The 18,266-nt window shown below is 45.8% G+C and overlaps 1 protein-coding gene across 1 annotated transcript in view; it reads left to right on the top strand.

The window, feature by feature from the left end:
* The window catches only part of LOC133849903 (uncharacterized), a 77,673-nt gene that overhangs the window by 19,429 nt on the left and 39,978 nt on the right, over positions 1 to 18,266 (top strand). The window contains 1 exon segment of the mRNA XM_062285932.1: positions 5,714 to 5,723. Within this exon segment, the coding sequence (XP_062141916.1) occupies positions 5,714 to 5,723 (10 nt within the window).

Genomic DNA, 18,266 nt, shown 5'->3' with positions numbered 1-18,266 from the left:
TACCCACTCCCAGCAGGAGGTAGTGACGAAAAATAACAATACAGGACTCATATCCGAGGCCCTGTAATTGGAATTAGTACACTTCAGATCCTTTAACAAGGACCTATTGGAGGGCAAGTCTGGTGCCAGCAGCCGCGGTAATTCCAGCTCGAATAACGTATACGAGGGTGGGCTGATAAATATTCGGCCTTACAAAGAAAATACGTTTTTTTTTTTAATTTTGCTTTTTTATTTCTCAACATAATCTCTTTTTTACGTATGCACTTGGACCACCGATCCTCCAGTTTCCTAATACCTTCCATAAAATAGGATTAGTCCAGGTCTTCAAAATAGGCGTTTTTTCACAGATTACCTGTTCATTTGAATGAAATTTCTTACCCCCAAGCCATTTTTTTAAGTTTGGAAATAAATAATAGTCACAGGGTGCTAAATCTGGAGAATAGGGTGGATGGGGTAGAATTTCGTAGTGCAATACACAATTTCGACATGGCGAAAACGCTCTTGTGAGCGGAGCATTGTCCTGGTGAAACAAAACTTTTTTCTTCGCCATGTGCGGCTATTTTTCTTCAGCTCCGAATCAAATCGTCCCAAGAGATTGGAATAGTATTCTCCCGTAATTGTTCTGCCTTTTCCAGATAATCCACATGAATTACACCTCGGGCATCCCAGAAAACCGTTGCCATCACCTTGTTGGCCGACAAACCGATCTTTGCCTTTTTCGGTGCCGTTTCTCCAGTTGAAATCCATTGCTTTGACTGTTCCTTACTCTCTGGTGTATGGTGATGAATCTAGGTTTCGTCAACAGTCACAAAACGACGTTCGTTTCTGTTTGCGTTAAGCAATGCCAAACTCTCCTTCGTGGACTGCCGAAACTGCCGTTTCAAGGGGCTTCCCTCCGGGCATTACATGCTGTCAGAGACGTGCCCAATATATGGTGCGGTCTTAGCGAGGGTGCAAGCTAGACATTAAAATGTTTAGCTTCATCCAAGCTAATTGTGGTCGAGGTCGAGCCGCTACCATTGAGTTTGCAACTCGGGTGCGAGACTCCCGCCACATGTTCGCTTTGGTGCAGGAACCGTTCGTCGACAGAGTTTACGGCATTACGTGCATTCCAGCCGGGATGCGTGTGTTTGCTGATCGGCGTTCGAAGGCTGCCATCTTTTTTTGACGACCCGGATGCCATCTGCATGCCGATTGAGTCGCTCATCACGGACTTTGGCGTATGCGTGAGTTGCACTGGAAGATTTGGCTCAATCTTCCTGAGCTCCGTGTATTGCCAATACAACACTGAATTGGAACCGTATCTTGCGTATCTAGATTCCGTGCTACTACTGGCTGGTAGCAATCCGGTTATCTGTGGCTTGGATGCGAATGCAGTGTCCCCCCACGTGGTTCAGCAAATCGCTCGAGCGTGCTCGTGGCGACTTGAACCTCCAACGGGGTGAACTGCTGACCGAGTGGATTCAAGAATCCCGAGCCGGCATGCTTAACGAGGTCTGTAGTTTGTATACGTTTGATAATCACCGCGGACGGATGTCGACGTCACGATTGCCAACGAAGCAGCGTTTATGTGGGCCACATATGACTGGAGAGTGGACGAGTGGGACCTCAGTGACCACAACAGGCCCCAGAGACACAGTTGAGAGCGATGCTTCTGTTCCGTGCTGGAACTTCTCAATGCACTTTGGCAGTCGTTCCGTGGTGAGCTTGTATGCAAGCCTGAGGAATTCCCGCAGGACTACACGGAGATGTCCATTGATGACCAGGTGTCTGCAACGCGTGCACTGGTACACAGTGTATGCGACCATGTATTTGGACGCAGGCAGCCGAGAGCCGTTCGGAAAGTGGTCTGGTGGAATGCCAACCTCAGTACGAAGCGCCGAGAGGTCAGGAGGCTGAGGCGACGGCTACAGAATGCTCGTCGTCGTGGCAGCGATGAAGCAGGGCGACTTGCTACTGACCTGCGGATCTCCGTGGGTCAGTACAAGAAGCTTATTCTGTCGGCAAAGGAGGACAACTGGCGTCGCTTCGTTGGAGTTAATCGGGATGATCCTTGGGGGCATGTCTACAGGATATGCCGGCGTCACAAACGGAATTCCGAGTTGGGCTGCCTACGGGTAAATGGCGAGCCAGTCGTAACATGGCACGACTGTGCGCGAGTGCGCCTCCGTAACTTCTTCCCAGTTGCGGAGTCGAATGCACCGATTGCCATCCCAGATGTGCATCCGCCCAACCTCGACGAGTACGAAGTGAGTGCTTGTGTCGCCAGGCTACGGAGCAGACGCTCGCCTGGCATGGACGGCATCACTGGAGTGATCTGTAAAGAGGTTTGGCGTGCTATTCCTCAGCATCTTACAGCGTTGTATTCCCGCTGTTTAGCCGAAGGACATTTCCTTCTGAGTGGAAACGCCCGCGCGTTGTGCAACTTCTCAAGGGGCCCGATAAGGACAGGAGCGATCCTGGCTCTTATTGTGGTATATGTCTGCTACCAGTCTTTGGTAAGGTGCTCGAGGATATCATGGTCAGCCGAATGAAGGACATGCTCCCAGAGGGCTGCAGATGGCAATTTGGATTTCAACCTGGACACTGTGTGGAGGATGCTTGGAGACACGTTAAGAGTACTGTCGAAGCCAGCCCGGCAAGATATGTACTCGGAATCTTAGTGGACTTCAAAGGAGCATTTGACCACGTGGAGTGGGATGCTGCGCTACGCCGACTGATCGACTCTGGCTGCCGAGAAGCCAGCTTGTGGCGAAGCTTCTTCTCTGGCAGGAGTGCGTGCATCGTCAACAGATACGAGGAAGCATCTGTGCCGGTGACCAGAGGTTGCCCACAGGGTTCTATCAGTGGTCCATTCATTTGGAACCTCATGATGGATGTGCTTCTTCGGCGCTTGGAGCCTTTGTGCAAACTGAGTGCGTATGCAGACGACTTGCTGCTTCTCGTCGAAGGAAACTCCCGAAACGATCTGGAGTCGAAAGGAGCGGAATACATGTCCATCGTAGGAGCTTGGGGAACAGAGGTAGGCGTGTCCGTCTCCACCAGTATGACGGCTGTCATGCTGCTGAAAGGCAGATTATCGCCTAATAGGCGTCCTTGGGTACGGTTTGCTGGAGCAAGCTTGCCCTACGTTGCCAAATACCGGTATCTGGGCATCACGGTCGGCGAGCGGTTGAATTTTACCCCACATATCGCGTCTTTACGTGATCGGCTGAGCGGAGTCGTTGGTGTTTTGGCACGCATACTACGGGTCGACTGGGGAGTCAGTCCCCGTGCTAAGCGGACCATTTACACTGGACTCATGGTGCCTTGTGCGTTATTTGGTGCCTCAGTTTGGTATGCCACGGCGATGAGACAAGTAGGGGCCAGGAGGCACCTATTGTCCTGCCAAAGGCGCATCCACTGTGGCACTGCAAGTTCTTGCTGGTGTTCCCCCGTTTGATTTGGCTGCCAAGAAATTGGCAATCAGTTTCAAACTCAAGCGCGATCACCCGCTGGAGGAGAGCGATTGGCTGTTTGGACAAGATCTGTCGGGTCTTGATCACAAGCAGAAGATGGCGATGCTGGACGACCGTGTGCTGCAGGAGTGGCAAAGCAGATGGGATAATGGTGATGAACCCGGCCGGGTGACTCATCTTTTTATCCCGGATGCTGGTTTCGTCTTCAGCAGGCGAGACTTCGGTTTCAGCCTACGCGCTGGATTCCTGCTGACAGGCCATGGATCGCTGATTGCATTTCTGCATGGGAGACATCTAAGCGTAACGCCTGCATGTCTATGCGGTGCAGATCGCGAAGATTCGCTGCACGTTCTGTGTGTATGCCCCATATATGCAGATTTACGTCACCTCGATGGACTTGGAATCGAATACCTGCATGGCGTCTGGAGGGTTTCTGGAGAGGTGGCGACACAGGAGAGGATGCAGCTGTTGCAAACATTGTCGATGCCGTGTTCGCAAGGCGTCGGCATTTGTTGAACCAGGAGGCGACGGATGGGCCGGCAGTCCCGAGCTGAAAAGCTAAAACTGCCTCACCCGTGTTGTTGGCGGGTCTAAGAATTCTTCCCCAGCTTATCCCTGCTTGTCGTATGAGGCGACTAAACGGATAATTTCTTTTTGGGCTGTCAGTCCCGAGCCGAAAGGCTAAAACTGGCCTCACCTGTGTGGTTGGTGGGTCTTGGAATTCCACCACAATGCACCTCTGTTTGCCGTACGAGACGACTAAACGGGGTAGCTCGGCCGTCAGTCCCGAGCTTACAGCTAAATCTGACCCACCCGTGTGGATGACGGGTCTTAGAATTTCACCACAGTGGACCTCCACTTATCGTACGAAGCGATTCTTGAGGTGCGTCACCAACGCTAACTGTTTGGAGTTAAATTGGTAGTACCCTTGTGGTACGAAACCTGACCGGAGGTTTTCTGGTACCACGGGAGCCAGGTGCCCGCGGACTTTTGTACGTCCTGGTACGGGTTGTGGCCCTTCGGGAGCATCGTGGTGACTGTGGTTTACATCCAAATGCGGAGAGAGCGGAGTGCTCGACGTGGAGTTGCGTAATACAACCGATTGCCGTGAACCACAGATCGGCAGAGGTTTTAGGTAGGCCTCGCTCCCCACACAAGAGGAAGTACCCAGCCCAAATAGCTGGTGCTTCAGTGTGTACCTGCGGAGAGTCTCCAAGGGGCCGCTGATCAACGCTTAAATTGTATCCCTGTGCTCGGGCACCGTGTGATACGTCACTTGTGACAGGTGCACACGTAAAACACCGGTCTTTATGTCCCTATCTACTCAGTCTGGTTTCAACTGTTGAGCTGAACAGACGTGCTGACGGGTGCCTGCATTTCGTAGTGTTTTGCGATAACAGTTATTTGTTGTCTTTCGAATAGCGGTAAATTTTCGCGTGTGCGCTTTGTGCTTCTCGTTCGATGTGTGCGTGTGAGTAGCGTGGGAAAATCGTCGCGCGTCGTTGCGAGTGTGTGCGTGCGTGTACTTGTTTTAAGCGCTCTCAAAGCAGCTTAATTTCGTATGACCTACTTTCTGGTGAGTACAGTTGTGTGTTTTTAAGACTTGCACAAAAGTCTTGGATGCCAGCGTGCAAGCCGGCCGTTGGAGCTGGGGGGAGTGGTGCGTCGATGGACGACCTCCCTTCGGTGGCTGACGGGAAGGTTAAGCGGAAGGGGGGATCGGCGTCAGCGAAGAAGCTGAAGAAGGCTGCTTCTTTAGCTTCTTTTGGTGATGCTGGGTTAGGTAAAGAGTGTCTGGGAGCCGCTAGTGGTGGTGTCAGCGCCGCTACTAACGTGCTTAGCGTGGCTGAGGAGAATCTGGTGTCGGCAGATTCGTCCCCGATGTGCTCATTGGGGAATATGCTTGAAGAGTTTAGGGCGGCTGAAATGGCAGCAGAGGCGTTGGTTGCTCCATTGAGCAAGCCAGGACCAAAGATGCGCAAGGGAAGCCCAGTAGACAAAATGAAGGCGATCAGCAAGGACGTGCTCACGCTCGTATTTGCTGATTGCGGAATGCAAGGCAATGCGCTGGTTAGTGTAGTTGACTACCTAGCGGAAATGGAGACGCTGCTGTTTTTGCAGATGGCGGAAAATGAGCGTCTCCGAGGACGGTTGGAGGAGGCTCGCGCTCATGCGAGTAGCGGCCACTCTAATGGTCTTTTCCAAGTGCCAGCGCAGGTTAGTGGGTGCTCCAATGCGTGCACCAGTTGCCAAAGGCGGTCCAAAGTCGGCAACGCCGTCTACCCTGGAGACGCCGAAACCCAAGCCAGTAGAGACATGGTCCCTCGTGGTCCGCAGCAAGACTGCGAAGACCTCAAAGGAAGTGGTTGATCAGGTGGTGAAGGAGGTAGGGCCAACCCTAGGTGTACGGGTGCACGAGGTATGTCCTCTTCGGGATGGCGGTGCTATTATTCGCACTCCATCCTTTGCAGAGCGGAAAGTGATCGCAGGAAACGCGAGATTCAAAGAGGTGGGGCTTGAAGTGAGTGTGAATGTTAAACTGGGGCCTAAAATTGTGGTGACGGACGTTCACTCGCAGATTACTCCTGACGAGTTCATGAGTGATCTTTACGAGATGAACCTCAAGGACAGTATGTCTCTTGAGGCCTTCAAGAAGGGCGTCCGTATGGTGAGCAGGCCATGGCCTGTGACTGGTGGTCAGCATCAGTCAATGTTGTGTTAGAGGGCGATGGCATGGCCATGCAAACTCTCGATGTTGGCCGCTGCTATATCAAGTGGTTTTCTTTCCGCTTGAGGAACTTTGACCCGGTTCTGAGCTGCTTCCGTTGCCTGGGCTTTGACCATAAGATAGCGGACTGCAGGGCCAAGCACGATGTCTGGCGCTGTGGTCAAATGAGCCATCGGGTGGCTAAGTGCACCAATGCACTAAGCTCCCGGAGTTGCGCATTTAAACGGCAGTCTTCGGAGCATCTTATGATGTCTCTGGCATGCCAACGCTAGACATTAATATGGGCTAGCAAAGTCCTTCAGTTGAACTGCCAGCGGTCATATGCAGTTATGTGCGATGTGGGCAATATGATGTGTGAGAGAGGCAGTGTAGTGGCCCTGCTGCAGGAGCCGTATGCAACTGATGGTTGCGTACGTGGCATACCCGCGCACATGCGCGTGTTCACTGACAGCAGGGCCAAGGCTGCGGTGGTGGTGAATGATGTTGGTATTGAATGCACTCTGATGTGCTCTACCGACAGGGGGGTTTGTGTGTGCCTTAATGGCAATTTTGGCAGGGTTTTAGTTGTGAGTGTGTATTGCGCGTTCGGGGAACCCCTCGAGCCGTATATCGCGTACATGGATGAGGTGCTACTACTGGCGAGTAGCGATCCGATCATCCTTGGTATTGATGCGAATGCGTCGTCCCCCGTATGGTTCAGTAAGATGCCGAGACACTCGTCTGGGTATCAGAACCACAGTCGGGGTGAAACGCTAGCCGAGTGCGTGTTTTCATTTTGAGTGGAGTGTTTTAGGTGGGGTAGGTATAAGTGATCACAATCCAATCGAGATGAAGTTTGCATATACTCCCACAACAAATGAAAGTGTTGGGGGTAATTCGTGCAGCACTTGTGGTGTGAATTGGGCCCAATATTAGCTGTTTATATGTGAAGCGGCAACGCAATTTTCGCTTAGCACCTTCAGTGCTATGAGTACACAGACGAGCCGGTCATATGTGTGAATAGACGGATGACGAGTGTGAATGATAGCATGCTTCGGAGACACCGCAAGGTGAATCTTAAGCGTGTTAAGTGGTGGACGAGTGAGTTGAGTGCTAAGCGTAGGATACTTCGAACTCTGCGGAAACGTTTCCAAAGAGCGAGAATATCCAATGCCGATAGCGCTGCTCAGCTAAGGCGAAGGTAGGTGTATGAATGAGTACAAGGAAATGCTTGTACGTGTGAAAGAGGCGGAATGGCGTGAATTTGTGGATCGCAATAAGCATGATCCCTGGGGTCGTGTTTATCAAATAGCGAGAGGGAAAGGCAGGGAACTTAGTTTAGGCAACTTGCATGTCGGAGGACTTCAGCTAACGGCATGGAAGGATTGTATGAATGCTTTGTTGAATGTGTTCTTCCCGCGAGAGGAGAGACAGGAGGTTCCACTACATGTGGAGCAACTTGTTGAACCGCTCGGGGAAGCTGAATTGGGGGCGGCTTTTAAGAGGTTAAAGTCGAGAAAGTCGACCGGCATGGATGGTTTAACTGGGGAAATGTGTAAATGTGTTTGGAATTCGATTCCAGAGTAGAGTGTGTGAATGAGGGATACTTTCCCAGTGAATGGAAATGTGCAAAGATGGTGGTGCTCTTGAAGTCGCCAGATAAGATCAGGAGCAATACTCGATCTTATCGGGGCATCAGTCTCCTTCCTGTGCTTGGAAAAGTGCTAGAAAGAGTCATGGTAGAAAGGCTGCTCGAGTTAGTTGAATACCAGATGTCTGATAGACAATATGGCTTCACTAGAGGTAGATGTACGGAGGATGCATGGCAGTATGTCAAGGACTCAGTGGGGTCCAGCAACTCCAGATGCGTCTTAGGCATTTTTGTTGATTTTAGGGGTACATTTGACCACCTTAGCTAGGCAAGTGTGTTGAGAAAATTGAGCGAGTGTGGCTGCCGAGAGGTGGCTCTATGGAAGAGCTACTTTTCTGGCAGGCGTGCGACAGCAATAGGGAAATGTGAGAGTGTCACTGTGATCTGCTCATATTGATTGATGGGTAATCGCGCTCCGAGATTAAGGCAAGTGCTAGGGAGTGCTTGCGCATTGTTTGCGATTGGGGCGACAGTATCGGCGTCATTTTGGCAGCGGATAAGATGGTGGCAATGTTACTCAAGGGTAAATTGTCTGCCAGTCAGCCTCCAGTTGTCAGACTAAATGACGTGAGCTTAAAGTTTGTGACTGAGGTTCGATATCTTGGCATTACTTTCGGTGAGAGGATGTGCTTTATGCCTCATCTCACCGGTCTCAGGGCGCGGTTGTTTAGTGTGGTTGGACAAGTGCGTCGCATTTTGCGGAGTGATTGGGGCCTCAGCAGACGAGCTGTACGTACCATATACAGCGGCCTATTTGTTGCATGTGCAGCATATGGGTCGTCTGTGTGGTATGAGGCAGCAAAGACTGTGGCGGGCAGAAAGAAAGTGCTGGCTTGCCAGCGTGTGATTCTTTTAGGTTGTTTCCTTGTGTGCCGCACTGATTCTACGGAAGCTTTGCAGGTATTGCTTGGTGACGTAAATAGCTTAGCAGTGGATAGGTGTAAGAAGCTGTTGAAAGAGTGTGTTCTGTGTGACTGGCAGGTCAGATGGGATGTAAGTGTGAATGGGCGGGTGACTCGCGAATTTATTCGTGATGTCAATTTTGCTGCAGACCGTCCAGACTTCAGATTTAATCTGAGTCTCGGATTCCTGTTGACTGGCCATGCTTCCCTCAATGCATTCTTGCATTTGAAAAGCCTGTGCGATAGTCCGGAGTGCCGCTGCGGTTTGGCAGCGAAGACTGCCATGCATGTGTTGTGTGAATGTCCACTGTATAGCGATATACGTGTGATGGATGAGCTAGGGATTGGGCAGACTGGTGGTGGGTTTGACGTAAGTCAATCACACTCCACTAGTACTAGTGTAGGTAAATTGAATGAGTTTGCCCGCATTGTATTTGCGAGACGGCGGATGAGCGTTCCTGGAGGCAGGAATGAATGATTGTGTGAATAGTGTATGCGTGCGTGTGTATAGGTGAGGGGAATGGGAATGCTAGGTAGGCAGGCGTGAATCGAGATGTATGAATGTGGGGTTGCAATTAATCGGAGCGTATGTATGTTGTATGCTTGATGTTTCCACCTGGGCCACCAACCCGTAACTGTTTGGAGTTAAAATTGGTAGTACCTTTGTGGTACGAAACCTAACCGGAGGTCTTTCCGGTACCACGGGAACCAGGTGCTCGCGGACATATGTCCGTCCTGGTATTTGGTTGCGGCCCTTCGGGGAGTATCGTGGTGGCTGTGGTTTACCATCCAAATGCGGATAGAGTGGAGTGCTCGACGTGGAGTAGCGTAATACAACCGGTTGCCGTGATACCATAGATCGGAAGAGGTTTTATATGGGCCTCGCTCCCCACACAGGAGGTTGAGCTTATCCAAACAGTTGGCTCTTCAATGTGTACCTGTGAACTGCTTCGCGGGGGCGCTGATCGACGCTTAAATTGAGTCCTCTGTGCTGGGCACCGTGAGATAGAGCCAACATGGCAGGTGCTCACGTTAATCTACTAATTCCATGTCCCTATCTACTATCTAGCGAAACCACAGCCAATGGAACGGGCTTGGAATAATTAGCGGAGAAAGAAGACCCTTTTGACCTTGACTCTAATCTGGCAGTGTAAGGAGACATAAGAGGTGTAGAATAAGTGGGAGATATTAAATTTCGGTTTAGTATCGACAATGAAATACTACTCTTATTGTTTCCCTACTTACTTGATTAAATGGAACATGTATCATTTCCTAGCCATTATACGGATATATTTATTATATCTTATGGTATTGGTTTTGATGCAAGCTTCTTGATCAAAGTATCACTAGCTTGTTATATAATCGCAAACAAATTCATTAATGAGAGAGTGCATTTATGTATTCTTAAATTAAAAATTTGGTATAACTCCAATTACTCAGGTATGATCCAATTCAAGGACATTGCCAGGTAGGGAGTTTGACTGGGGCGGTACATCTCTCAAATAATAACGGAGGTGTCCCAAGGCCAGCTCAGTGCGGACAGAAACCACACATAGAGCAAAAAGGCAAATGCTGACTTGATCTCGGTGTTCAGTACACACAGGGACAGCAAAAGCTCGGCCTATCGATCCTTTTGGTTTAAAGAGTTTTTAACAAGAGGTGTCAGAAAAGTTACCATAGGGATAACTGGCTTGTGGCGGCCAAGCGTTCATAGCAACGTCGCTTTTTGATCCTTTGATGTCGGCTCTTCCTATCATTGTGAAGCAAAATTCACCAAGCGTTGGATTGTTCACCCATGCAAGGGAACGTGAGCTGGGTTTAGACCGTCGTGAGACAGGTTAGTTTTACCCTACTAATGACAAAACGTTGTTGCGTCAGCATTCCTGTGTAGTATGAGAGGAACCGCAGGTACGGACCAATGGCACAATACTTGTTCGAGCGAACAGTGGTAGGACGCTACGTCCGTTGGATTATGCCTGAACGCCTTTAAGGTCGAATCCGTGCTGGACTGCAATGATAAATAAGGGGCAATTTGCATTGTATGACTTCTAAACCATTAAAAGTTTATTATTCATTTAATAGACGACGATGGATGTGATGCCAATGTTACATATAACATAGTAAATTGAGAGGATCTTCGATCACCTGGTGCCGCGCTAGTTATATATTAAAACATTATTTAATACAATGACAAAGCCTTGAATCAATTGTAAACGACTTTTATAACAGGCAAGGTGTTGTAAGTGGTTGAGCAGCTGCCATACTGCGATCCACTGAAGCTTATCCTTTGCTTGACGATTCGATAAAATATATATGTTTAAGGCATATATAAAAAATATTATATGTATGATGTATATATGGAAACGTATATATGTTTATATATATAAATATGCAAAATTGTATGCATGATTATTATTAATTATGTTATACAATTACGCATATAAGAAGAAAATTTATATAATATATAATGTGTACTATATTAATGTGTACAAAATATACTTGTGTATTTTAAATATGCATTTATTTAGTATGCGTTAGTTATATATATTTTTTTGGTAGCCAAAAGGACGTCATCATATTAGTGGCGAAAATTAAAAATATGCATGGTATATCTATGTTTAGAGAATGCTTGCGTTTTTAAATATGCATTTATTTGGTACGCAATTACATGAATTTGGTAGCCAAAAGGACGCCATCATATTAGTGGCGCAAATTAAGACATGAGATATGAGTTCAACTTTGACAAAAATTTCAACATGTGAAAATTGAATGAAAAACTTTTTAAATAGCATTTTATACAGTTTATTAATATAATGAGATAAGATTTTGAATTTAACTTGAGAAAAAATTTTGTTGGACATGGTGATTTTTTTATTGAACTGCAGCCATATTATATGAGGTTCTAGCGAAATATGAGTTCAACTTTAACAAAAAATTTCAACTTATGAAAATTGAAGAAAAACTTTTCAAATAGCATTTTATACAGCTTATTAATATAATAAGATAAGAATTCGAGTTAAACTTGAGAAAACATTTTTTTGAACTTGGTGAATTTTTTATTGAACTGCAGCCATATGATATGAGGTTCTACCGATTTCAACTTTGACAAAAATTTTAAACAATGTTAAACAATTTACGATTGTACTTGTATTTAATACAAATTATTGATAATAAAATAATGAAGTTTTGCTGTTGTATTATTAAATTAGTGCCACATAAAGATACATTAGGTGGTAGACCTTAGTAAAATGAGCTCGTTGTAAAAAAAGTGTCACAAAACCTATATAGGGGTGGTGATGTCGAGTAGGCAAGTCATATGAGAAAAATTTCACAAGTGAAATATATATGACTATGTATATGGAGTGAGTTTTGCCGGCATAAGTCATATATAAATAATATATGAAAATAATCATATAGAAGGCAATATGATTAAAAAAGTTAAAAATAATGAAGTTTTACTGTTGTATTATTAAATTAGTGCAACAAAAAATACGTTAGATTGTAATACTAAATAAAATAAAAGCATTGTAGAAAACGTGTCACAAAACCTATACATTTTTTTTTTTTTTTTTTTTCGTCAATAATTATTTATTTAAAATCTGTCTGTACGGACAATAATTAAATTTTTTGAGGTAGCCTTGTCGATTAAATTCTCACAAGAGATGGTTGGTAGGGTTCTGGGGGGCTAATCATCATCCTCCATATGCAGGTCGAGGAGTGTTTTCTTTTAAGTCTTCTGACGGTTTGGCTGTTGTCCAAGAAGTTGATGGCCAATGCGTTTGGGTGGTTATGGAGCCTGTTGATGTATTTCGTGCTCACTTTTCGAATTTCATCTTTTACCCAGGGAACCCTGAGTACCTCGTGGATGGTGCTGTTGTCGTGGTAAGGAGGAGCGTTCGAGACCCTTCTCAGAGCCTTGTTTTGCAGCCTTTGGATGTTCCTGCAGTTTGATTTGCCGGCAGTGCCCCACAGCTGGATGCCATAGGTCCAGATTAGCTTAATGATGGTTTTGTAGACGAGCAGTTTAAGTTTGCTTCTAAGCTTCGAGCGTCTTCCAATGAGCCATTGGAATTGCTTCAGCCTCTCGTCAGCCTGCTTTCTCTTCCTTAGGATGTGTGTGCGCCATGTTAACCGCCTGAGACTGACAGGCGGGCAATTGCCGTTGCGGAGTGTAAATGTGGTTTGCATGGACTTCTCAGGGTTTACCGAGATGTTCCACCTCCGCAGCCAGGGCTCGATGGTGTTTAGCTGATTTTGTATAATTTCCGACGCATCCTGTGGAGCTCGTGCTGTGGCAAGAAAGGCTGTGTCATCGGCGTATGTGGCAACCGTTAGGTTCTCGTTGAAAAGGGTAGGCATGTCCGCTGTGTACAACGTGTACAATAGAGGGCTAGGACGCTGCCTTGTGGTACACCGGCTTTGATACCTTTTGTGGTAGATCGCGCATCTCCGCATCTGACATAAAAGCTTCTGTTGTCGAGGTAAGATTGAAGTAATGTGTAATGAGGTTGAGGCAGGTTTCTCTGTCGAAAACTTACTTCACGTCAAGCATTACGGCGCAGCAGTAGTTCTTCTCCTCGAATGCGTCCAGTATTGCTCTGACTAAACGGTGGCATTGTTCCGGGGTGGAGTGAGAACGCCTGAAGCCAAACTGGTGATCCGGGATCAATCCAGCTTCTTCCAGCACTGGCAATACTCTGCGCAAGAATACTCTTTCGAGTATTTTGGAGATTATCGACAGCAAACTTATCGGACGATAAGAGCCAAGATTGGCTTCAGGCTTGCCAGGTTTAGGTATAAGAATTACCTCTGCTCGTTTCCAGATGGTTGGAAAATGTCCTAGCTGAAAGCACCTGCTGTATATGTTGGCGAGGAGTTGTAGGCAGGAGGGGAAGAAGCTTAACAGCCAGTGCTTCAATGCCATCAGCGCCCGGCGATTTGTTCGTCTTGAGTCCCTCGATCTCAAGTTTGACTTTATCCACCGAGACCAGAGCTAGCTCGTCTTGGTTGTTGTTGGTGTTCTCATCTAAAAGTTGTAGGGCACGTTGCGTAGCTGAGATATCCAGGTCGGTGCATCTTATTATCGGCTTGAAGGCTTCGCTGAGGTGTTCCGCAAAAGCTTCAGCTCGATCTTGCTCTGTGCGGCACCAGGCGCCACTAGCACGCTGGACTGGAGCAACTCTCTTGATAGGTCGTTTTATATGACGAGTGACCTGCCAAAGGTTGTGCTGTGGGTCTCCAGGGTCAACATTGGCCAGGAACTCCTCGAACGAGATCTGCCTGAGCTTTAGGAGCTTATCCTTAAGCTGCTTTGTGGCTCTGTTAAATACCCTTTTGTCTCTTGGATTTCTGGATAGGAACCAGACTCGTCGCAACCGTCTCTTCTCAGCTACTAGCGAGGCAATCTCTGAAGACCAGGGTTGTAGGACCCTCGTTGGTAGTCTGGGGGAGATTAGGGTTCTGGGGGAAGCATGTGCTGCGGCGTTGTGCATGTGTTGCGTGAGCTTATTTATGGCGTTGTTCACTTGCTCGGTGGTGGTAAGATCTCGCACTGGGTTGACATTTTCCGTTAGCCAGGCTTTGTAGGCTTGCAGTCTCGTGCTCCTCTTGATCATCCTGGGATGTGCAGCTTTTCTCAATGCAGGGAGGTTCAACCGCAGTTCCACTGCGCTATGGTCGGAGAAAAGGTCCGCGTTAGAAGAGCACGAGACCTTGTCACTATCAAATCCTTTGGAGAGGGCCATGTCCAGGGTGTCGGGAAGTTTGGTCGGATCTGTTGGCTCCTCTGTGGTGTGGCATACGAAGCTCCTGTGCTGGATGCACCTAAGTAGTGCGCTGCGTTGCTGAAAATCCTATACATGGTGGGCAGTGTGTGCTCATCACGTATATATGTATTGGATGCATATATTTGAGTTTGCATAATAGGTAATAATTATGTTATTAAAAAAATTATTATTATAATTATTAATATTATATAAGCATATAATGTATTAAATGTCTTTTTCAAAAGAAGACGGTGTTTCGTAGCTAAAGAAATAATATTGTGTGAATAATTGAAAAATCCTCTTAATTGAATTTAAATTATAAATATGCATGTGTGATATAATATATTTAGTAAGTTGAAATAAAATGATATTTTTGAACGATTATGTGCATATATATTTTATATATAAGTATATATATATATCGCAGCAATTGTGAATTAAAACTAGCGAACGTGAATGCTATCTAATTGTGGCCACATTCGTATAGTACATGTCAAGTATAACATATATATATACAATTATTGAATATTATCGTTTATTATTCAAAAATATTTGTGAGTTGTCATGTATTTTACATATTTGAAGATTTATGTAATTATATTTTAAATATATTTACATAATGAAATGAACATTATTCTTGTTGATCCTGCCAGTAGTTATATGCTTGTCTCAAAGATTAAGCCATGCATGTCTAAGTACACAATTTTTGAATAGTGAAACCGCAAAAGGCTCATTATATCAGTTATGGTTCCTTAGATCGTTAATAGTTACTTGGATAACTGTGGTAATTCTAGAGCTAATACATGCAATTGAAACACGGACCTTCTGGAACGTGTGCTTTTATTAGGCTAAAACCAAGCGATCGCAAGATCGTTACACTGGTTGAACTTTAGATAACATGCAGATCGTATAGTCTCGTACCGACGACAGATCTTTCAAATGTCTGCCCTATCAACTTTTGATGGTAGTATCTAGGACTACCATGGTTGCAACGGGTAACGGGGAATCAGGGTTCGATTCCGGAGAGGGAGCCTGAGAAACGGCTACCACATCTAAGGAAGGCAGCAGGCGCGTAAATTACCCACTCCCAGCAGGGGGAGGTAGTGACGAAAAATAACAATACAGGACTCATATCCGAGGCCCTGTAATTGGAATTAGTACACTTCAGATCCTTTAACAAGGACCTATTGGAGGGCAAGTCTGGTGCCAGCAGCCGCGGTAATTCCAGCTCGAATAACGTATACGAGGGTGGGCTGATAAATATTCGGCCTTACAAAGAAAATACGTTTTTTTAATTTTGCTTTTTTATTTCTCAACATAATCTCTTTTTAGACGTATGCACTTGGACCACCGATCCTCCAGTTTCCTAATACCTTCCATAAAATAGGATTAGTCCAGGTCTTCAAAATAGGCGTTTTTTCACAGATTACCTGTTCATTTGAATGAAATTTCTTACCCCAATAGCCATTTTTGTTCCCAGTTTGGAAATAAATAATAGTCACAGGGTGCTAAATCTGGAGAATAGGGTGGATGGGGTAGAATTTCGTAGTGCAATTCACAAATTTCGACATGGCGAAAACGCTCTTGTGAGCGGGAGCATTGTCCTGGTGAAACAAAACTTTTTTCTTCGCCATGTGCGGCTATTTTTCTTCAGCTCCGAATCAAATCGTCCCAAGAGATTGGAATAGTATTCTCCCGTAATTGTTCTGCCTTTTAATTAGATAATCCACATGAATTACACCTCGGGCATCCCAGAAAACCGTTGCCATCACCTTGTTGGCCGACAAACCGATCTTTGCCTTTTTCGGTGCCGTTTCTCCAGTTGAAATCCATTGCTTTGACTGTTCAATTACTCTCTGGTGTATGGTGATGAATCTAGGTTTCGTCAACAGTCACAAAACGACGAAAAAATTCGTGTTTGTTTGCGTTAAGCAATGCCAAACTCTCCTTCGCAATGTGCAAGCGATTGCGCTTATTTTCCATTGTGAGCAATCGCGGCACCCATCTTGACGAAATGCTTTCTCATGTGTAAAATTCGTGTAAAATGTTTCCAACGCGTTCCCCAGAAATGTTTAGAGCATTTGCAATCTCTAGCAGCTTGATTCGGCGATCATCCAATATCATTCCATGGACTTTATCCACAATTTCTGGTGTTGTCACCTGCTAGGACGACCCGGGCGATCATCGTGAAAAATGCTTGTCCGCCCGCGTTTAAATTCAGCAGTCGCAATATTTTATTGTTGAAAACGATGGAGCTGAATCTTTATAAACTTTGTCTAACTCATTTTAATATCGTCGTTGGATTTTCTTTTAAAATCAGAAATCTTATGACAGCACGATATTCGATTTTATTCATGTTGACGACAATGCAAAAGTGAATGCGCTAAAAGTCCCAGCGCAAAATTACCAGTGTTGATAAAACCGTATGAAACTTTCACAGTAATCGGCTGATAGAAAACACTAATCGAATAAAATACTTACGAATTTTTAAAAAGGACCTTTGTTTCTTTGTTAGGCCGACTATTTATCAGCCCACCCTCGTATTAAAGTTGTTGCGGTTAAAACGTTCGTAGTTGAACTTGTGCTTCATACGGGTATGTAAGCGTATTACCGGTGGAGTTCTTATATATAATTAGGTACTTGTACTTTTTCATATGTTCCTCCTATTTAAAAACCTGCATTAGTGCTCTTCATCGAGAGTTATTGTGGGCCATTACAATTACTTTGAACAAATTAGAGTGCTTAATCAGATCAAGAGGTAATGATTAATAGAAGCAATTTGGGGGCATTAGTATTACGACGCGAGAGGTGAAATTCTTGCACCGTCGTAAGACTAACTTAAGCGAAAGCATTTGCCAAAGATGTTTTCATTAATCAAGAACGAAAGTTGGAGGTTCGAAGGCGATCAGATACCGTCCTAGTTCTAACCATAAACGATGCCAGCTAGCAATTGGGTGTAGCTACTTTTATGGCTCTTTCAGTCGCTTCCCGGGAAACCAAAGCTTTTGGGCTCCGGGGGAATTATGGTTGCAAAGCTGAAACTTAAAAGAATTGATGGAAGAGCACCACCAGGAGTGGAGCCTGCGGCTTAATTTGACTCAACACGGGAAAACTTACCAGGTCCGAACATAAGTGTGTAAGACAGATTGATAGCTCTTTCTCGAATCTATGGGTGGTGGTGCATGGCCGTTCTTAGTTCGTGGAGTGATTTGTCTGGTTAATTCCGATAACGAACGAGACTCAAATATATTAAATAGATATCTTCGGGATTATGGTGTTGAAGCTTATATAGCCTTCATTCATGGTGACAGTAAAATATTTATTGTGTTTGAATGTGTTTATAGAAGTGGAGCCGTACCTGTTGGTTTGTCCCATTATAAGGACACTAGCTTCTTAAATGGACAAATTGCGTCTAGCAATAATGAGATTGAGCAATAACAGGTCTGTTATGGCCTTAGATGTCCTGGGCTGCACGCGCGCTACAATGAAAGTATCAACGTGTATTTCCTAGACCGAGAGGTCCGGGTAAACCGCTGAACCACTTTCATGCTTGGGATTGTGAACTGAAACTGTTGACATGAACTTGGAATTCCCAGTAAGTGTGAGTCATTAACTCGCATTGATTACGTCCCTGCCCTTTGTGCACACCGCCCGTCGCTACTACCGATTGAATTATTTAGTGAGGTCTCCGGACGTGATCACTGTGACCCCTTGTGTGTTGCGGTTGTTTCGAAAAAGTTGACCGAACTTGATTATTTAGAGGAAGTAAGAGTCGTAACAAGG

The sequence above is a fragment of the Drosophila sulfurigaster genome, unplaced genomic scaffold (assembly GCF_023558435.1).
Source record: "Drosophila sulfurigaster albostrigata strain 15112-1811.04 unplaced genomic scaffold, ASM2355843v2 ctg33_pilon, whole genome shotgun sequence".
Classification (NCBI taxonomy): Eukaryota; Metazoa; Arthropoda; class Insecta; order Diptera; family Drosophilidae; genus Drosophila; species Drosophila sulfurigaster.
The sequence above is the reverse complement of the archived record's forward strand: the minus strand, read 5'-3'. Positions and strand labels throughout refer to the sequence as shown.